This window comes from Molossus molossus, unplaced genomic scaffold, assembly GCF_014108415.1.
Source record: "Molossus molossus isolate mMolMol1 unplaced genomic scaffold, mMolMol1.p scaffold_m16_p_6, whole genome shotgun sequence".
Taxonomy (NCBI): Eukaryota; Metazoa; Chordata; class Mammalia; order Chiroptera; family Molossidae; genus Molossus; species Molossus molossus.
The window spans coordinates 36,572,694-36,595,432 of record NW_023425399.1 but is presented as its reverse complement, the minus strand read 5'-3'; the positions used below and the strand labels follow the sequence as shown (position 1 = coordinate 36,595,432).

The following is a 22,739-nucleotide window of genomic DNA, read 5'->3' as shown; positions in this document are numbered from 1 at the left end:
AATAGTGCTACTAAGAAGATGGAGGTACATATATTCTTTCTGATTCGTGTTTCAGGCTTCTTAGGGTATATTCCTAGAAATGAGATCACTGGGTCAAATGGCAATTCAATTATTAATATTTTGAGGTACCACTATAGTGTTTTCCATATGGCTACACCAGTTTGCATTCCCACCAACAGTGTACTAGTGTCCCCTTTTCTCCACACCCTCGCCAACACTTGTTGTTTGATGATTTATTGATGGTGGCCATTCTGACAGGTGTGAGGTGATACCTCATTATTGTTTTAATTAGCATCTCTTGATGATTAGTGATGTTGAGCATTTCTTCATATGTCTCTTAGCCATTTGTATGTCCTGTTTGGAGAGGTGTCTATTCAGCTCCTCTGCCCATTTTTTAATTGAGTTCTTTGTCTTCCTTTTGTTGAGTTGTATGAGTACTCTCTATATATTGGAAATTAACCCCTTATCTGATGTATTATTGGCAATGATGCTCTCCCATGCAGTGGGTTGCCTTTCCATTTTGATGATTGTATCTTTTGCTGTGAAGAAGCTTTTTCATTTACTGTAGTCCCATGTGTTCATTTTTTCCTTTGTTTCTGTTGCCTTAGGTGATATATCAGTGAAAATTCTGCGTATAATGTCCGAAATTTTGATGCCTACATTTTCTTCTAGAATTTTTATGGATTTACAGGTCACATTTAAGTTTTTTATCCATTTTGAGTTTATTTTTGTGTATGGTGTAAGTTGATGGTCTAGTTTCATTTTTTTGCCTGTAGCTGTCCAATTTTCCCAACAACATTTATTAAAGAGGCTGTCTTTACTCCACTGTATGCTCTTGCCACCTTTGTCAAATATTAATTGAGCATATTGCCTTGGGTCCATTTCTGGGTTCTCTGTTCTGTTTCACTGCTCTATATGCCTGTTCTTCTGCCAGGACCAGGCTGTTTTGATTACAGTGCCTTTTTAGTATAATCTGATATCTGGTATTGTGATCCCACCTACTTTGTCCTTCTTATTCAAAATTGCTGTGGCTATTCGGGGACTTTTTTGGGTTCCATATGAACTTTTGAAGTATTTGTTCTAGTTCTGTGAAACATGTCGTTGGAATTTTGATGGGGATTGCATTGAATCTATAGATTGCTTTGGGTAGTATGGACATTTTAATTCTTCCAATCCATGTACAAGGTATGTGCTTCCACTTTTTTATACTGTATCTTCCCCTATTTCTTTTTTCAATGTCCTGTAGTTTTCTGCAAATAGGTTTTTTACTTCTTTGGTTAAGTTTATTCCTAGATATCGTAATTTTTTTGGCGCAATGGTAAATGGGATTGTTTTTTCAGTTTCTCTTCCTGTGAGTTCATCATTGGTGTATACGAATGCCGTCGATTTCTTGACGTTAATTTTGTATCCTTCTTCTCTGCCAAATGCATTTATTAAGTCTAGTAGATTTTTGATGGAGTCTTTAGGATTTTCTATGTATAATATCATGTCATCTGCAAATAATGACACTTTCACTTCCTCCTTTCCAATTTGGATCCCTTTTATTTTTTCTTCATGTCTGATTGCTGTGGCTAAGACTTCTAGTACTATGTTAAAAAGACTTCTAGTACTATGTTAAATAAGAGTGGCCAAAGTGGACATCCCTGTCTTGTTCCTGTTGTAAAGGGAAATGTTTTTAGTTTCTGCCCTTTGAGTATGATGTTGCCTGTAGGTCTTTCATATATGGCCTTTATTATGTTTGGATATGATCCCTCTATTCCCACATTGCTGAGCATTTTTATCAGAAATGGATGCTGGATTTTGTTGAATGCTTTTTCAGCGTCTATTGATAGCATCATGTGGTTTTTAGTCTTCATTTTGTTTATGTGGTTTATCACATTTATTGATTTGTGAATATTGTACCAGCCTTTCATCCCTGGAATGAATCCCACTTGTCATGGTGAATAATTTTTTTGATGTATTGCTGGATCTGATTTGCTAATATTTTGTTCAGGATTTTGGCGTCGGTGTTCATCAGGGATTTCTGTTCATCATTTGTTTCTGCCTGTAGTTTTCTTTCTTTGTAGTGTCTTTTTCTGGTTTTGGAATTAGAATTATGCTGGCCAAATAGAACAAGTTTGGAAGTCTTTTTTTCTTCTTGAATTTTTTCAAATAGTTTGAGGAGAATGGGTGTAGTTCTTCTTTGAATGTTCTGTAAAACTTCCCCGTGAAGTCATCCTGGACTGTGCTTTTGTTTCCTGGGAGAGTCTTGATTACATCTTTAATTTCTTCTGTTGATATTGGTCTGTTTAAGTTTTCTGTCTCTTCCTGGTCCTGTTTTGGGAGATGGTGTGTTTCTAGAAATTTGTACTTTTCGCTTAGATTGTCGAATTTATTGCCATATAGTTGTTCATAGTAGCTGTTAATGATCTTTTGTATTTCTGTGGTGTCAGTTATTACTTCTCCTCTTTCATTTCTGATTTTGTGTATTTGGGTTCTCTCTCTTTGTTTTTTTTTTTTTTTTTTTTTTTTTTTTTTTTTTTGAATAATATTTTATTTATTTATTTTTTTTTTACATATATTTTACCTTTTTACCCCATTGGTACCCCCCACCCTAACCCCCCTCCACCCTGTCCCCGGCTTAGTTGTCCATGTCCATTGGTCATGCATACATGCATATAAGTTCTGTGGTTTATCTCTTCCCACCCCCCCACCCCCCATCCCCTCTTCTGAGGGATATCAGTCTGTGCCCTACTTCCATGTGTCTGGGTCTACTGTATTCCTCAGACTGTTATGTTCATTATATTCCGTATATAAGTGAGATCATGTGGTATTTGTCTTTTTCTGCTTGGCTTCTTTCACTTAGGATAATACTTTCCAGGTCCCTCCATGTCGTCTCAAAGGATAAGAGATCTTTCTTTCTTACCGCTGCATAGTACTCCATGGTGTATTTGTACCACTGCTTTTTGATCCATTCGTCTACTGGTGGACACTTGGGCTGTTTCCAGATCTTAGCTATTGTAAATAGTGCTGCTATGAACATGGGGGTACATATATTCTTCCTGATTGGTGTTTCAGGCTTCTTAGGGTATATTCCCAGCAGTGGGATCACTGGGTCAAATGGAAGTTCAATTTTTAATTTTTTGAGGTAGCACCATATTGTTTTCCATAGCGGTTGCACCAGTCTGCATTCCCACCAACAGTGTATTAGAGTCCCCTTTTCTCCACACCCTCGCCAACTCTTGTTGTTTGATGATTTGTTGATGGCGGCCATTCTGACAGGTGTGAGGTGATACCTCATTGTTGTTTTAATTTGCATCTCTCTGATGATTAGTGATGTTGAGCATTTCTTCATATGTCTCTTGGCCATTTGTATGTCCTGTTTGGAGAGGTGTCTATTCAGCTCCTCTGCCCATTTTTTAATTGGGTTCTTTGTCTTCCTTTTGTGGAGTTGTATGAGCACTCTATATATATTGGAAATTAACCCCTTATCTGAAACATCATTGGCAATGATGTTCTCCCATACAGTGGGTTCCCTTTCCATTTTGATGATTGTTTCCTTTGCTGTGCAGAAGCTTTTTAGTTTGATGTAGTCCCATGTGTTCATTTTCTCCTTTATTTCTGTTGCCTTAGGTGATGTATCAGTGAAAATTCTGCTCCGTATGATGTCCGAAATTTGTTGCCTACATTTTCTTCTAGAATTTTTATGGATTCACGGGTCACATTTAAGTCTTTTATCCATTTTGAGTTTATTTTTGTGTATGGTGTAAGTTGATGGTCTAATTTCATTTTTTTGCATGTAGCTGTCCAATTTTCCCAACACCATTTATTAAAGAGGCTGTCTTTACTCCACTGTATGCTCTTGCCACCTTTGTGAAATATTAATTGAGCGTATTGCCTTGGGTCCTTTTCTGGGTTTTCAGTTCTGTTCCACTGGTCTATATGCCTGTTCCTGTGCCAGTACCAGGCTGTTTTGGTTACAGTCACTTTGTAGTATAATCTGATATCTGGTATTGTGATCCCACCTACTTTGTTCTTCTTTTTCAAGATTGCTGTGGCTATTCGGGGTCTTTTTTGGTTCCATATGAACTTTTGAAGTATTTGTTCTAGTTCTATGAAATATGTCGTTGGTATTTTGATGGGGATTGCATTGAATCTATAGATTGCTTTGGGTAATATGGACATTTTAATTATGTTAATTCTTCCAATCCATGAACAGGGTATGTGCTTCCACTTTTTTATATCTTCCTCTATTTCTTTTTTCAATGACCTGTAGTTTTCTGCAAATAGGTCCTTTACTTCTTTGGTTAAGTTTATTCCTAGGTACCGTAATTTTTTTGGCGCAATGGTAAATGGGATTGTTTTTTCAGTTTCTCTTTCTGTGAGTTCATCATTGATGTACAAGAATGCCGTCGATTTCTTGACGTTAATTTTGTATCCTGCTACTTTGCCAAATTCATTTATTAAGTCTAATAGATTTTTGATGGAGTCTTTAGGGTTTTCTATGTACAATATCATGTCATCTGCAAATAATGATAGTTTCACTTCTTCCTTTCCAATTTGGATCCCTTTTATTTTTTCTTCCTGTCTGATTGCTGTGGCTAAGACTTCCAGTACAATGTTAAATAAGAGTGGCGAAAGTGGACATCCCTGTCTTGTTCCTGTTCTTAATGGAAATGTTTTTAGTTTCTGTCCATTGAGTATGATGTTGGCTGTAGGTCTTTCATATATGGCCTTTATTATGTCGAGATATGATCCCTCTATTCCTACATTGCTGAGCGTTTTTATCAGAAATGGATGCTGGATTTTGTCAAATGCTTTTTCAGCATCTATTGATATGATCATGTGGTTTTTATTCTTCATTTTGTTGATGTGGTGTATCACGTTTATTGATTTGCGAATATTGTACCAGCCTTGCATCCTTGGAATGAATCCCACTTGGTCATGGTGAATAATTTTTTTGATGTACTTCTGGATCCGATTTGCTAGTATTTTGTTCAGGATTTTGGCGTCTATGTTCATCAGGGATATTGCCCTGTAGTTTTCTTTCTTCGTAGTGTCTTTTTCTGGTTTAGGAATTAGAATTATGCTGGCCTCATAGAACGTGTTTGGAAGTCTTCGTTCTTCTTGAATTTTTTGAAATAGTTTGAGGAGAATGGGTGTTAGTTCTTTTTTGAATGTTCGGTAAAACTCCCCTGTGAAACCATCCGGGCCTGGGCTTTTGTTTGCTGGGAGAGTCTTGATTACCTCTTCAATTTCCTTGGTTGTTATTGGTCTGTTCTAGTTTTCTATCTCTTCCGGTAATAGTTTTGGGAGACTGTGTGTTTCTAGAAATTTGTCCATTTCGCTTAGATTTTCGAATTTGTTGCCATATAGTTGTTCATAGTAGTTGTTAACGATCTTTTGTATTTCCGTGGTGTTGGTTGTTACTTCTCCTCTTTCATTTCTGATTTTGTGTATTTGGGTTCTCTCTCTTTGTTTCTTGGTGAGTCTAGCTAAGGGTCCGTCAATCTTGTTTATCTTTTCGAAAAACCAGCTCTTTGTTTCATTGATCCTTTGAATTGTTTTTTTGGTCTCTATGTCATTTATTTCTGCTCTGATCTTTACTATTTCCTTCCTTTTACTTGCTCTGGGGTTTTCTTTTTGTTTGCTTTCTAGTTCCTTAAGTTGTGAGGTTAGACAGTCAATTAGAAATTTTTCTTGTTTTTTGAGGTAGGCCTGTAGTGCTATGAACTTCCCTCTCAGAACTGCTTTCGCTGCATCCCATAGATTTTGTGTTGTTGTGTGTTCATTTTCATTGGTTTCCAGGAAGTTTTTAATTTCTTCCTTGATCTCCTCGGTGACCCAATCATTGTTTAATAACATGCTATTTAACCTCCATGTGTTGAAATGTCTTTGCATGTTCTTGTTGCAATTGATTTCTAGTTTCATGCCATTGTGATCTGAGAAGATGCTTGATATGATTTCAATCTTCTTGAACTTGTAGAGATTTAGTTTGTGTCCTATCATGTGGTCTATCTTTGAGAATGTCCCATGTGCACTTGAGAAGAATGTGTATTCTGTAGTTTTGGGGTGTAATTCTCTGTAGATATCTATTAAATCCATTTGGTCTAGTGCTTCATTTAGAGTCTCTGTTTCCTTGCTAATTTTTTGCCTAGAGGATCTATCCAGTGCTGTCAACGGGGTGTTGAAGTCCCCTGCTATGATTGTATTGTTGTCGATTTCTCCTTGGAAGTCCTCCAGAAGACTTTTAATATATTTTGGTGCTCCTATATTGGGTGCATATATGTTTATCAAGGTTATATCTTCCTGTTGGATAGGTCCTTTCAATATTATGTAGTGGCCGTCTTTGTCTCTAGTTATGGTCTTCATTTTGAAATCTATTTTATCAGATATGAGAATTGCTACCCCAGCTTTTTTTTGCTTTCCATTTGCTTGGAAAATTTTTTTCCATCCCTTCACTTTCAACCTATGTGAGTCTTTTGAGAGGTGGGTCTCTTGTAGACTACATATAGATGAGTCATGCTTTCTTATCCAATCAGCTACTCTGTGTCTCTTTATGGGAACATTCAGTCCATTAACGTTTAAGGTGATTATTGATATGTACTTATTTATTGCCATTTTTGTTTAGTGTGGTTCTATTTTTCTTCCCATTTCTACTGCTAATTACATCAGTCCTTTTAACATTTCTTGCAGTGCTGGTTTGGTGCTAATGTATTCCCTTAGCCTTTTTTTGTCTGGGAAGCTCTTTATTTGACCTTCTATTTTGAATGATAGCCTTGCTGGGTAGAGTAGTCTTGGATTCAGATTCTTGTTTTTCATGACTTTGATTACTTCATGCCATTCTCTTCTGGCCTGTAGTGTTTCTTGTGAGAAGTCAGCGGAGAGCCTTATGGGGTTCCCTTTGTAGGTAACCTGTTGCTTATCTCTTGCTGCTTTTAGAATTCTCTCTTTGTCTTTAATTTGTGGCATTTTAATTACTATGTGTCTTGGTGTGGGCCTGTTTGGGTTCTTCTTACTTGGGACTCTTTGTGCTTCTTGAACTTGAATGCCTTCTTCCTTCACCAAATTAGGGAAGTTTTCTCTCACTATGTTTTTGAATATATTCTCTATCCCTTGCTCATTTTCTTCTTCTTCGGGGACTCCTATGATGCGAATATTATTACGTTTCCAGTTGTCCCATAGTTCTCTTAAGCTGTCTTCCTGTTTTTTAATAGTTTTTTCCTTTTGTTTTTCTGATTGGTTGATTTTTTCTACCCTGTCTTCTAATTCACTGATCCGGTCCTCAGCTTCCCCTACTCTGCTTTTTAAACCTTCCAATGTGTTCTTCATTTCTGATATGTCATTTTTTATCTCTTCTTGTTGGTTTTTAATTTCCAATTGGCTTATTTTCAGTGTCTCTATGTCCTTACTCATGCTGTTCAGCTTCCTCATGATCATGGCTCTGAATTCTAGCTCTGTTAACATGCCTAATTGCTCTGCATTGATCTCATCTTCGGTTGAGATCTCTTGTTCTTTCATTTGGCTTCTGTTTCTGTGTTTCACCATTTTGGCTATCACTGTGGGCTTTGGAGCCTGTCAAGTTCTCTCTGTGGGTGTTGGTGTTCTGCTGTTTGTGGCTCCCTCTCCTGGGTTTAGATGAGCGAGGGAGGACCCACGTTGAACACCACTGTCAAGTCTTACTTTCCTGGTTAAAGTTGCCAGCCCAGGAAACGTACTGTTATCCTCTAGCTTTTTGCCTGGAGGCTAGCAGTCTAGGTTAATTGATGAGTTTTGGGTTGTCAGTTGATTGAAAAACTCCCTCTGGTGCTCAGCCAAGGGGCTTTCACGAGGGTGGGGCAGATGCTGGTTGTTAGTGAGCCTCAATTAGCACTTCAATGGCCCACAGGCTGGGGTTGGATCTCCGAGGGAGGGGCTGCTGCCTCTCCTCAGAGCCCTGGGAAGGAGCAATGTGGCCACCGTCCTGAGTGGCTGCACTCAGCCAAAGCTCTGAGCGCCCTCCAAACCCCGAGTGTCCCGACACAGCTCCAGTCCAGTCTGCCCTCCCTCTGCCGGAGCCCAAGGTGAGTGGCTGTGGCTGTTTCAGCCTCTGTCCCGGCTCTGCGCTGTGGAGCCGCCTGGGAGTGTGACCCGAGGGCGCCGCTTACAGCTAAGGCCGCTGCCGAGCTGCCGACCGTGGGCTCCCAGCCCCGTCTCACGCCTTCGCAAGCCTACCGGGATCGAGTCGGTGTCCCTCGTTGTATGGTCCTCGCAAGCTGCTTTTCTGTTGGTTTTTCCCGTTGATTTGTCTGTGTTATAGTTGTAATTCCAGTTTGGTTCTGGGAGACGGTCTGTGTAGCTCCGTTCACTCCGCCGCCATTTTTCGGTTCCTCGGTTCTCTCTCTTTGTTTCTTGATGAGTCTAGATAAGGGTCCATCAATATTGTTTATCTTTTCGAAAAACCAGCTCTTTGTTTCATTGATTCTTTGAATTGTTTTTTTGGACTCTATGTCATTTGTTTCTGCTCTGATCTTTACTATTTCCTTCCTTCTACTTGCTTTGGGGTTTTCATTTTGTTTGCTTTCTAATCTTTAAGTTGTGAGGTTAGACAGTCAATTAGAATTTTTTCTTGTTTTTTGAGGTAGGCCTGTAGTGCTATGAACTTCCCTCTCAGAACTGCTTTCGCTGCATCCCATAGATTTTGTGTTGTTGTGTGTTCATTTTCATTGATTTTCAGGAAGTTTTTGCTTTCTTCCTTGATTTCCTCGGTAACCCATTTATTTAATAACATGCTATTTAGCTTTCATGTGTTCAAATGTCTTTGCATGTTCTTGTTGCAGTTGATATCTAGTTTCATGCTATTGTGATCTGAGAAGGTGCTTGATATGATTTCAGTCTTCTTGAACTTGTAGAGACTTAGTTTGTGTCCTATCATGTGGTCTATCTTTGAGATGTCCCATTTGGACTTGAGAAGAATGTGAATTCTGTAGTTTTGGGGTGCAATTATCTGTAGATATCTATTTAATCCATTTATTGTAGTGTTTCATTTATTGTCTCTGTTTCCTTGCTAATTTTTTGCCTAGAGGATCTATCCAGTGGTGTCAACGGGGTGTTGAAGTCTTCTGGTATGATTTTTAATATACTTTGGTGCTCCTATATTGGGTGTATATATGTTTATCAAGGTTATATCTTCCTGTTGAATAGATCCTTTCAATATTATGTCGTGGCCTTCTTCTCTCTAGTTATGCCCTTCATTTTGAAATCTATTTTTTCGGATATGAGTATTGCTACCCCTTTTTTTGCTTTCCATTTGCTTGGAAGATTTTTTCCATCCCTTCACTTTCAATCTATGTGAGTCTTTTGTTCGAGGTGGGTCTCTTTTAAACAACATATAGATGAGTCATGCTTTCTTATTCAATCAGCTACTCTGTGTCTTTTTATCGGAGCATTCAATCCATTTACATTTATGATGATTATTGATATGTACTTACTTATGGCCATTTTTGTTTCGTTTGGTTCTATTTTTATTCCTATTTCTTCTAATTACAGCAGTTTTTTTTTTTTTTTTTTTTTTTAACATTTCTTTCAGTGCTGGTTTGGTGCTAATGTATTCCCTTAGCCTTTTTTTTTTTTTTTTTGTCTGGGAAGCTCTTTATTTGACCTTCTATTTTGAATGATAGACTTACTGGGTAGAGTAGTCTTGTATTCAGATCCTTGTTTTTCATGACCTTGATTACCTCATATCATTCCCTTCTGGCCTGTAGTGTTTCTTGTGAAAAGTCAGCTGAGAGCCTTACGGGGTTTCCTTTGTAGGTAACCTGTTGCTTCTCTCTTGCTGCTTTTAGAATTCTCTCTTTGTCTTTAATTTTTGCATTTTAATTACTGTGTGTTTGTGTGGGCCTGTTTGGGTTCTTCTTACTTGGCGCTCTTTGTGCTTCTTGAACTTGAATGCCTTCTTCCTTCACCAAATTAGGGCAGTTTTCTGTCACTATTTTTTTGAATATATTCTCTAACCCTTGCTCATTTTCTTCTTTTTCGAGGACTACTATGATTCGAATATTATTACGTTTCCAGTTGTCCCACAGTTCTCTTAAGCTGTTTTCCTGTTTTTTTTAATCGATTTTTCCTTTTGGTTTTCTGATTGGTTGATTTTTTCTACCCTGTCTTCTAATTCACTAATCCGGTCCTCACCTTCCTCTACTCTGCTTTTTAGACCTTCTAATGTGTTCTTTATTTCAGATATGTCATTTTTGATCTCTTCTTGGTGGGTTTTAATTTCCAATTGGTTTATTTTCAGCATCTCTATGTCCTTACTCATGTTGTTGAGCTTCCTCAAGATCATGGCTCTGAATTCTAGCTCTGTTAACTTGCCTAACTCGTCCATATTGATCTCATCTTCGGCGGAGTTCTCTTGTTCTTTCATTTGGCTTTTGTTTCTGTGTTTCACCATTTGGGTATCACTGTTGGCTTTGGAGCCTTTCACATTTTCCCTGTGGGTGTTGGTATTCTGCTGTTTGCGCCTCCCTCTCTTGGGTTTAGATGAGTGAGGGAGGACCCATGATAATCACCACTGCCAAGTCTTACTTTCCTGGTTAAAGTTGCTAGCCCAGGAAAGGTACTGTTATCCTCCAGCTTTTTGCCTGGATGCTAGCAGTCAAGGTTACTTGAAGAGTTTTGGGTTGTCAGTTGATTGAAAAACTCCCTCAGGTGCTCAGCCTAAGGGGATTTCATGAGAATTGGGCAGGTGCTGGTTCTTAGTGAGCCTCAATTAGCATTTCAATGGCCCACAGGGTGAGGTTGGATCTCCAAGGGAGGATTTGCTGCCTCTCCCCAGAGCCCTGGGTAGGAGCAAGATGGCCACTGTCCTGCGTGGCCACAACTCGGCAAAAGCTCTGAGCTCCCTCCAAATCCCGAGTGTCTCCACAGAGTTCCAGTCCTGTCCGCCCTTTCTCTACCAGAGCCCAAGGTGAGTGGCTGTGGTTTTTTTAGTCTTTGTCCCGGCTCTGCGATGTGGAACTGCTTGGGATTTTAACCCGAGGGCGCTGCTCACAGCTAAGACCACTGGTGTCTTTGGGCTCCCAGCCTCCCTCTCATGCCTTCACAATTCTACCAGGATCGAGTCAGTATCCCTGATTATATTATGGTCCTCGCAAGCTGCCTTTCTGTTGCTTTTTCTTGTGGTTTTGTCTGTGTTATAGTTGTAATTCCAGTTTGGTTCTGGGAGATGGTCTGTATAACTCCCGTTCACTCTGCCGCCATTTTGGAATCTCTGAGTTTTATATTTTAGTCTTTAAATCATTTTTAGTTTATTCCTGTATATGGTATAAGAATGTGGTCTAATTTTTTTTTTTTTTTGCATATGTCTGTCCAGTTTTCCCAGCATCATTTATTGAATGGACTGTTGTTACCCCATTATATGTTTTTGCCTCCTTTGTTATATCTTCTTCTCCATAATGGCATGGGTTTATTTCTGGGATTTTTTATCTTCACCCAAGGACATTTTTCGATATGTTGCTTAGATAGAGTGGGAGTGAGAGAGAGAGAGAGAGAGAAACATCGACTCGAATGGTACACATCAAGTGATTGCCACCCACACGACCCAACCAGGGCCGGGGACAAACTGCAACCGAGGTACGTGCCCTTAGCAGGAACCGAACCTGGTCTCTCTGGACCACCGGTTGACGTTCTAACCACTGAGTCAAACTGGCCAGGGCAGGTTTTGATTACTATAGACTTCTAGTACAGTTTGATCTCAGGTAGTCTTATACCCCCAACTTTGTTCTTTCTCAAGTTTGCTGTGGCCATGTGGGGTCTTTTTGGTTCCATATAATTTTAGGATTATTTGATCAAGTTCTTTGAAAAATCCCATTAGTATTTTAATAGGGATTGCATTGAATCTATAGATTGCTTTGGGTTGTGTGGACATTTTATTGATGTTAATTCTTCCTATGCACGAGCACACTATACGCTTCTACTTATTTTTATCTTCTTCAGTGTCTTATAATTGTCCGAGAACAGGTCTTTACCTCCTTAGATAAATTTATCACTGGGTATTTTTCTTTCATTTAATTATAAATGGGGTTGTTTTCTTAGTATCTGTTATGATAGTTCATTATTGCTATATAAAAAATGTAACTGTTTTGAATCATTTATTTTATATCCTATTACTTTATTGAGTTAATTTATCAATTCTAATAGTTTTATAGTTTTCTTATATAGTATCATGTAATCTGCAAATAATGACAGTTTTACTTCTTTCCAATTTGAATGCCTTTTATTTCTTCTTTTTGTATGATTGCTGTATTAAATAACAGTGGTGAAAGTGGCCATCCCAGTCTTGTTCCTGGTCTTAAAGGGAATGATGTTAGTTATTCCCCATTGTGTATAATGTTAGCTGTGGGTTTGTTATATATAGCCTTTGTTATGTTGAGATGTTTCCTCTAGTCCTACTTTGCTGAGTTTTTATTTATTTATTTTTTTTATCATAAACAGGTGGTAGATGTTGTCAAATGTTTTTTTTGATCATATGATTTTTATCTCATATATATATATATATATATATTAGGTGTATCACATTAATTTATTTGCACATATTAAACCAACCTTGCATTCCAGGAATAAATTCCACTTGATCATGTGTATAAGCTTTTTAATGTATTGTTGAACTCAACTTGCTAACATTTTGTTGAGGATTTTACATCTGTGTCATCAGGATTATTGGCCTATATTTTTCTTTTAATAAGATCTCTGTCAGGTCTTAGATTCAGGATAATACTGGCCTTGTAAATGAGCTTGGTAGTCTTCCCCCATCTTGAACTTTTTGGAATAGTTTGAGAAAGATAGGTGTTAACTCTTTATTGAATGTTTGGTAAAATTCACCTGTTAAGTCATCCGGACTAGGATTTTTATTTGTTGGGAAGTGTTTGATTACTGACTCAGTTTTATTTGTTGTCATCACACTGCTCAGATTTTCTGTTTCTTCTTGATTCAGTCTTGGAAAATTGTATGTTTCTAGCAATTTGTACATTTCTTACAGATTGTTCAATTTGTTGGCATATAATTGTTTGTAGTATTTTCTTATAATCCTTTATATTTCTGTGGTGTCCACTGTGACTTTTCCTTTTACATTTCTGGTTTTATTTATTTGGGTCTTTTCTCTCTCTCTCTCTTTTTTTTTTTTCAGTGAGTCTGTTTAAAGGTTTATCAGTCTTATTTATCTTTTCAAAGAACCAGCTCTTGGTTCTTTTTTTTTTTTTTTCTTTAAACTTTAATGTTTATTTCTGCTCTGATCTTTATTATTTCTTTTATTCTACTCACTTTGGTCTTTGTTGTTCTTTTTCTAGTTCTTTGAGTTCTAAGGTTAGATTGTTTATTTGATAATTTTCTTGTTTATTGCTATGAATTTTCTTCTTAGGACTGCTTTTGCCATTTCCCATAGATTTTGGGTTGTATTTTGATTTTCATTTGTCTCAGTTATCTGTTTATTTCTTCCTTGATCTCATTGTGAATCAGTTCATTAATAGGAACATGTTATTGACTTCCATGTGTTTTGTGTGTCTTTTAGTTTTTTTATTTCTCTTTTTTTTTGGTATGTGCCCTTACCAGGAACCGAACCCGGCACTATCTGGTCCACAGGCCGATGCTTCAACCGCTGAGCCAAACCGACCATGGCTAGTTTTTTATTTCTTATAATTGATTTCTAGTTTCATATCATTATGGTCAGAGAAGGTACTTGAAATTATTTTAATCTTCTTAAATTTGATGAGACTTGTTTTGTTGCCTGACATGTGGTCTCTCTGGGAAAATGTTCATGTGTACTTTAAAGGAATGTGTATTCTGCTGCTTTGGGATGAAATGATTTAAAAATATTAGTTAAATGCATCTGCTCTAATGTGTCATTTAAGGCTACTGTTTCCTTGTTAATCTTCTGTCTGGAATATCTATCTGTTCAGTGTTGTCAATGGATAACACTGGAAAGATAGATACTATGACTGTATTACTGTCAATCTCCCTTATGTCCATCTATATTTGCTTTATATATTTAGGTGCTCTTTGTTGAGTACACAAATATTTACAAAGGTTATATCCTTTTGTTTTATCAATCCCTTTATTATTATGTAATTTCCTTCTTTATCTCTTATTGTAGCTTTCTTTTAAAGTCTACTTTGTCTGCTATAAGTATTGCTACTCCAACTTTTATAAAGTTTATATTATATGAAATATCTTTTATCATCATTTTACTTTCAGTTTGTGTGTGTGTTTTGGTCTGAAGTGGGTCTCATTTGTAAACAGCACATATATGGGTCTTGTTTTTTATCTGTTCAACTACCCTATATCTTTGTTTGGAGCCTTTAAGCCATTTACATTTAAAGTGATTAGTGGTAGTTATGTAGCTGTTGCCATTTTATAATTTTTACTTATATTCCTTTTTTTCTTATTCTTTTTCTTAAAGAAGTCCTTTGAACATTTTTTTGTAATACTGGTTTGATGGTGATGAATTCCATTATTTTTCATGTCAGGAAAGCTCTAGATCTCTCTTTCAATTTTAAATGGTAGCCTTGCTGGGTAGAGTAGTCTTGGTTGTAGGTCCTTGTTTTCATCACTTTCAATATTTTATGCCAATCCCTTCTGGTCTGATATGTTTCTGTTGAGAAATCAGCTAAAAGTCTTAGGGGAGCACTTCTGTAGGTAACTGTCTTTCTCTTGCTTCTTGTAAGATTTTCTCTTTGTCTTTAACTTTTGCCAGTTTAATTATGATGTGTCTTGCTGTGAGCCTATTTGGGTTTATTATTGTTTGGGGCTCTGCACTTTCTGGACTGGGTGTGTGTGTGTGTGTGTGTGTTTTTTTTTCTTCACCAGGTTAGAAAATTTTTCAATCATTATTTCTTTTTTTAATCCTTACCAGAGGATATTTTTCTGTTTATCTTCTGATAGACTGGGAAGGAGAGAAAGGGAGAGAGAGAGAAACATCGACATGAGAGGTACACATCAACTGGTTGCCTCCTGCACGACCTTGACCAGGGCCAGGGACGAACTGCAACTGAGGTACGTGCCCTTGACTGGAATTGAACCTGTGACTCATTGGTCCTCGGACCGACACTCCAACCACTGAGCCAGACTGGGCAGGGCAATCATTATTTCTTCAAATAGGTTTTCAATTCCTTGCTCTTTCTCTTCTCCTACTGGTACCCCTATGATGCAGATGTTGTTATGCTTGATGTTTTCCCAGAGGTCCCTTAAACTATTCTTATTTTCAGAATTCTTTTTTTATTTCATTGCTCTTCTGATTGGGTATTTCCTAATACTTTGTCTTTCAATTTGCTGATGTGATCCTCTGCTTTATCTAATCTATTGTTGATTCTTTCTAGTACATTCTTTATTTCCATTATTCTTCATTTCTGACTTTTAAAAAAATTTTTCTTTATTCATTTTTAGAGAGAGAGAGAAAGGGAGAGAGAGAGAGAGAGAGAGAGAGAGAGAGAAATTGAAACATCGATGAGAGAGAACATCAATTAGATACCTCCTGTTTGCCCCCCACTTGGGATTGGACCCACAGTCTGGGCTTGTGCCCTGCCAAGGAGTCGAACCAGCAACCTCTTGGTGCATGGGTCGACACTCAACCACTTAGCCACACTGGCTGGGTATTTCTGACTTTTTTTTATGGTTCCTATGTTCTTTGTTTATGTTTACTGTCTCTTTGTTGACGCTTTTGTTGAGTTCATCTGTTCTTCTTCTGAGTTCCTTGAGCATCCTCATAACCATTGTATTGAACTGTGTATCTGATAGATTTCTTTCCTTCATTTCATTTAGTTCTTTTTCTGGAGATTTTTCTCTTTTTTTTGTTTGTTTGTTTATTTTGTTTTCATTTAGAGCATGCTTCTTTGTCTCCTCATTTTGGCTGCCTGTCTGTATTTGTTTCTGTGTTTTAGATAGTTCTGATATGTCTCCCAGTCTTGGTAGGGTAGCCTTATATAGCAGTTGTCTTGTGGGGCTCAGTGGACAGTCTTCCTGTCCTCAGAGCTGAGTGCCCCAGGAGTGTCCTTTGTATGGGTTATGTGAACCCTTCTGTTGTAGTTGAGCCTTGATTGCTGTTGCCACATCCGTAGGTAGGTGGCTTTGAGGACTGGTCATGACCACAGTGTAAAAGGTGCTATGTGGGGGCTGATTCCATGAAGCAGAATTCTCCCCAGAATGGTCTGGTGCCTTCTAAGGCCTTCTTTTGGGTGTGCCACTTGTGGTGCTAATTGGTGGTTCTCTTTTGTGGACTGATGCCAGCTCCTGGGTGTGTTGGTTCTGGGGACTCTGGAAGGGACTTTGGTACAGGTCAATCTCAACACTGCCTGTGACTGACCCTGGCTTACCTGTTAGGAGCTACAAAGTGATACACAGTTGGTATATACCTCTGCAGGGCCTGGGTGCTCATGGGAGGGGCCAAGCTAGATCTGAGGTCAGCTGCCACCAGTACCAGGTCTGGGAAGGTCAGCAAATGGCCCAGGGCACCCTGAGATTTGCTTTCACCCGCCAAACTCCCCTTAGGCTCAGCCACTGAAAGAGCTTTGGGCAGACCTGAGTTGCGTGAGACAGGTTCTCAGGGAATCACCAGGTAGGGGTAAGTGGTGTTCACTAGGTTAATACAATTTCAAACTCAGTGCCAGTGCTGAGTCACAGGCCACTCAGTAAAAGTCTCAGGGTACATCAAGGCCAGCTGCCATCTGCCTGGGGCCTTTGTGGTGGTATGGGGTCTCAGGGAGTCACTAGTGTGGAGCTAGTAGAGTTCAGCAGGCTAAAGCAGATTAAGATTTGGCCGTGTAGCCCTGGCTGGTTTGGCTCAGCGGTTAGAGCGTCAGTCTGTGGTCCGGAGAGGCCTGGGTTTGGTTCCCGCTAAGGGCATGTACCTCGGTTGCAGTTTGTCCCTGGCCCTGGTTGGGTCATGTGGGTGGACACCACTCGATGTGTCCCTTTCACGTTGATGTTTCTCTCTCACTTCCTCTCTCTCCTTCCAGCTCTATCTGAATAAAAAATGGAAAAATGTCCTCGAGTGAGGATAAAAAAAAAAGATTTGGCTGTGTAGAGGGAAGGCTTAACTCAGGAAATGTGCTGCTCGTTGGCCATGCAAGAAGATGACCCTCACTCTGAAGCCACACAACTCAGTTTCTCCCTATGTGTCTCTGGCACCCCCTGAGCTTAACTGGAATTCTTTGAGAGTTATTCAAGAATGATTGCTACACTGGCCCAGGCTGGCTGCCCTTAGCTGTAGAAGAGTGATTTTCTAAAGAGAAAAGAGAAAGGCTATTGGGTCTTCTTATATCTTATTTTTCCTTGGTTTCAGCTTAGCCAGATACATGAGAGTAGATAATTCTAGCTAAATCATACTTCGTTTATACACATCTGATATACTCTTGAGTCCAAAGTGGCCCCACTGCAGGCGGCTGGTTTGTGGGAGATAGACATGGAGCCAGATCTGAGTCTCCTGTAGGCAGAGCTATCATTCCATGTTTAGGATACTCAAAGATGGCAAAGCTGTCTGCTGGCATTGCTCTGCTGTCATGAAGGGCATTAGTCATCTGCTTTTCTCAAGTGAATGCTCCTACCAATTATAATGTTGCCCACAAACTTAAAAAAGGTGTATTAGGAAGTTTTGGTATATTTTCAAAAAAGGGTATTTCATTATTATTTTATTAGGATATTTCCATCTTATCCCAGGATGTACTTAGGCATTTGAGATTATTCTTGATTTTAGCTATTAGATATTGAGTAATTCTGTTTAGAAGAAAAAACGAGTTAATGAGTTAAGTAACTGACAGATGATGTATTTTGGCTAGTTTCAGAATTAGAGTACAGGTTTAATTTTTCTGGTAGAAGTACCTAAACTTTGTTTTAAGGGATTTATTCCTTTTAAAATAGCTTACATGCATTATTTAACTTAATTCTTACCATAACTGTGTAATAATCAACTCCAATTTGGAGCAGAGAAAAATAAAAACTTTTGACATTAAGCCCAACAGTGCTTATTAGTTTATTGGTTACTTCAAGAAAGTTTTATTTCAATGTTTCTTTTGACACCTGCACTCTCTATTCGAACTTTATATACATGTGTTTATTCTGAAGAAAGCTATAGTTTATATTGTTTATATAGAAAATAGTTTCAATTTTATCAAGAAAGTAATGGAAATCGTGTTTTAGTCAAGGACAATGGGTACATGTGTATCTGTGTGGTGCATGCACTTTTAAGTATTTATGGAGTGTAAGAGTCTAATAGTAGTTCTATATAGTAACAGTCATTGTGTGTTTTTTAAACTTTCTAAGATTTCATTTCTGTACAAACGAGTGCTGTGAAATTATTCTGGCCAAAATACCAATGTTTGTGTTTCACTCACTTTATCTGCACTTCATAAAAATGCTTAAATATTACTTCATCATCTTTAAATTTGCTTTTCAGTATGTGAAATCTATGAACTAATTCTTGAATATTTATGAAGTAATCCTGATTTTTGCAGGTGTTGCAAGCCCTTAGGAATATTTAGCTTAATTTGGAACAGGATTCTCTATTTTTTGCTTGGTCTTTCATTTTTGAAAACCAAGTTACAGTAAATCCATCTATGTATAATCCTTTTGAATCTTTCAATAGTAGTTTGGTTAGGCATATGAGTTCTCATAGTTCACGATTTCCTAATTGAAATGCTAAGAGAATTGTTTAATAGATCATGTACATCACTGTGTATATGTTATGTGTCCCCACAGTAAAATTTATGTTTTATAGAATTCTTGGGTAGGGTTAGCAGTCTTAGTTAAAAAAAAAGAATTAATGAAGAATACTGTCTCTTAACTTTCTATTGTTATTGAGCAAAGTTATTTTATAGTGTCTATTTGTATAAAAGTCCATTTCTAAAAGAACCAGTGTAAGATCAGTAAATTAAAATACTTTGTAATATGTTCATGATGATATATTGCCAATTGGTAGTTCAACAAAGTAGAGTTTCAGTCTTTTATTCTGACATATGTTAGTCTTAGGTTGTTTAAGTTTCTCCTTCAGCAGATTTGTGCCCATAAAAGTATTTGCCTTAGAATGAGTAGAGCAGACATTTGGGTGATAATGATCCTGTGGGATGCTATCAGACCTGTTTCTCAAAGTAGGATTCATGGACCAGCAACATCAATATTACTGGGAGGTTGTTAGATGTACAGTGTTGACCATTCCCAGATTACTCCTTCAGAATCTGCATTTAAACCGATTCTCCAGATGGTTTGTATGCACATTAAAGTCTGAAAAGCCCTTCTGTAGAAGACATAAGATTTGGATCTGGACAAGAAACAAACACTTCTTTATCTGAGGTTGCAAGGATATAAAGATCTAGGAATTATTTCTTAGAATAACATAACATATGTTCACCTTAAAAGTACATTTCTCTTAAGGATTACTCATCTAATCTGTAATAAAATGTGTGTAATGCATATTTTTACTTTGATACTTTCATCTTAAACACCAAAAAAGATAAACTTTACTTCATCCATATCAAGTGAGCAAACCTGGTTATTGTAAAATCTTCCCTAAGATAGTGGCACCCTCTGAAATGGAATGAAACTGAATCTTGAGAAAAGGAGATGGAAAACTGAGGCTCTGACATTGGAATGGCATGATGTGTGTCATCACTTATTAAGCTTGTTTTTGTGACTCCAGGGATGCAGACAGACTTTATTCCCTCCGCGTTAATGAATAAGTATTTCCTGAATCTTTGCTCTGTGGAAAATGAAACAGAGCAGATCAAACCTTTCCTCAGAGAGTTTACAGTAAGGACAGGGAGCTGTCCTTGAAAGTCAGGCAACCTGTCACCAGCAGGACAGTGGTATTCTGGGGTTGGCCCTGTGCATCCATTGGCAATGCTTCTCTCAGCTATGGTTAAAAGGGAGAGTAGGAATACAGCACTCATGTCAGTCAGTTATACCTTTTCCATCAAAGTAAGTACTGTTATATAATTTCAGTATATTTAAAGGGAGTTAGAAAGTTAGAATTTAGAGGAAGAACCAAGGAAATGTAAATGTCTAGATGTACACTCTCCTAACAGCCTTAATGTAATATTTGTTGTGGCATACTCTGCCTCTGAATTTTTCAGTTTGCTTTAAGGAAAAGTGTTTTGTCTGCATGCTGCTTCCATTAATTCAAAACTCCCTTCAGTTTTGCTCAACTTCTGAGGTGGCTCTAGGAGCTCATTGACTTTTCTGGGGATTGCACTTCAAAAACTTCTTAGCCTGGGATCTCTCAGTACAAATGAAGTCTTGCTCAGTAGTGTGAGCATAAACCACATGGGAGGGCGAACTGTTCTTGTTGAACCTGGGATTATGTCTGGCTCTTTCAGGTGTCCTTGAGGGTGGGGATGAGAGTAGGGGTCTTGGGTTCTAGCACACAGCTGAAAACCAGTGTCCTAGTGTTAAGAACACCACCAGGACTGCAATTAATATATTAAAAAGATATATATATTTTTTTTCATGACATCTGTTACCTTAATTCTGATTTTTATCCTGTATTATAAAGTTTTTCAGTCTTGCACAGGTGACCCAGAAATCTTCAAGATAGGAGGTCAGCTGCTTGTAGTCACTACATGTGAAATGCCTTAAGCATGTGGGACCTGGGACAAGACACAGAGACACAAGATGCCTCTCAAGAACATACATTTTTCTGACTTGCCATAAAGCTTCCCATAGGCCAGGAACTATAAAAGAAAATCACAGCATATTATAATTTGAGATTGTAAATACTGACGTCTATTTATGGTGCTAACTCTGTTACTTTTAGAAATTCATGTATAATATTTTAAAAATACTAATAATGGCGTTTCACTTATGCCACATATTTTTCCCTCTGCAAAATCTCAATTATGAACTTAATTCTTGAGAGTAGGAAGGCACTGTGATGTATTATAAATCATATTTACTTTTCCCCCTACCTTAGAAAGGCATGTGTGGCTTATTATGAGAGACTTTTGTTCAGGACTTTTCAGTGGGAAATACATTTTGACGTGAACAGGATTTAAATGGCAACTTGATAATATATCATTTTAGGAGATTGCTGAATGTTTCACTTAAGGATTAACTCAGATTTTATGTCATGATTTCACTAAAAAGTATTATGTAGTCATATCAGATTGTCACCTACTATGCTTAGTGAATGCCGCTTTTGGTCTCTAGAATGACTCAGGCACTTTGGACACAGTGGGCGCTGTGGTTGTGGACCATGAAGGGAATGTCGCTGCTGCTGTCTCCAGTGGAGGCTTGGCCTTGAAACATCCAGGGAGAGTTGGGCAGGTGAGTAACTATGGGGTTTTTAAACTAGCTTTACAAGCTAAAACATGGAATTTTCTAGCTCACAATTTTTAAACTGTACAGACAGTATTTTATTTAGAAAAAATATCATTGTTCTTTAACATTTAGTGGTATAAATCATCAATCAAAAACCTTTACGAGATTCTTTCTATAAAATTTAACTTATAGAAATAGGGTTCTTTCTGATCTTTACAATTGTTAATCCTGTGTTTTACTATTTTGGACAGGCTGGGCATTTAGTAGACAGTTGATAAATTTGTCTTGATTTCTGTTTTCTTCCTTTGTAAATGTCATTTTTTCAAGAGCAAGCACTACCTAACTATATCACTTCTTGCTTTTTAGGTGACAAAATGACTTTAGAGTTACAGTTTGTATTTCTTCCATTCAAGGAACATTTGACCCTGTAAATTTCTCCTCTGATTAAGCATTTCAGCTATTTTATAGACTAACCAGTATTTCAGGTCACCAACACATGATACAATTCAACAAATCTAGATATAAGGAAGGTCTGATTTTTGTGCAACTGGCTTATTTCCAATTCACTTGCATATCTTCACCCTCCCCCCTATCCTCACCCCTTATCTGAGAGTGAAATTTAAGACTATACAGAGAGTGAAATTTAGCAGTCTATTTGATCTAGTAAGCTTTCTGAGTCTAAACCAATTTGGCACATTACTTATGGGTTTGATAAATATTTGTTGAGTGAACAACTGAATTGGACTCCATCATGGCATCTGTTAAAGTAGTTGCAAGGGGTGTGTTTAAGCTTAGTAGTTGGAGCTCATGTTACATATGCTTGCTACTATTTGCACTTTGTTTTTCACGTTTGAAGAAGAGTTGGTGTCACAGTTGCTTTGGACATGGTGGTTAGTGAATGCCTGAAGCAGAGTGATCTGATTCATGGAGGACATCTTTGCAAAGCCTCAAGTGTTGTTCCCTAAAGTTTATAGTGGATAAACCACCTACAGTCCTATGAGAGGAAAAGGAAGGGAAGAATAATTAATTTAGTGCAATTCTTTGTCTACTATAGAAGAGATTTATGAGGAATGATTACTCAACATGTATACAATGCTTTGAACTCATTATAAAAAGCCTTTGTCTGGTCATGGCATTTTTCCACATTATAAAGTCCTGTGCATTTGTCAAGTTTGGAATAAGAAAACCAAGGTTGGCATATCAGTTTTGGATGCCTTGGTGGAGAAAGAAAGAAAAAAACCAGCAGAGCCCCCTTGTTAGCATTGCAATTCCCATGATTTTCTCACTGTTTTTTGTTTGTTTTGGTTAGTAAAATAGCAGCAACAGAAACAAGGATAGTTCTGGACTATGTTAGCAAGATATTACATCGAACAATCTTGAAGCATTCTGCCACTGCAAAGGGGACTATCCTAAACCTGGAAAAAGAAATACTTCTGTAAAACTTAATGTTTATTTGCTCCACTTGGATAGTTTATAAATGCACAGTT

At 37.8% G+C, this 22,739-nt stretch overlaps 1 protein-coding gene across 11 annotated transcripts in view; it reads left to right on the top strand.

Annotated features, from left to right (window-relative positions):
* Positions 1-22,739, top strand: part of TASP1 (taspase 1) — a 318,727-nt gene that overhangs the window by 152,652 nt on the left and 143,336 nt on the right. For all 11 annotated transcript variants that reach the window (XR_004957029.1, XR_004957028.1, XR_004957030.1 and 8 more), the window contains one exon: positions 21,142-21,258. Coding sequence is in view for 8 of the 11 variants with exons in the window: in XM_036244396.1 (XP_036100289.1) it covers positions 21,142-21,258 (117 nt within the window). In the remaining 3 variants the exon portion in view is untranslated. The remainder of the gene's footprint in view (positions 1-21,141; positions 21,259-22,739) is intronic.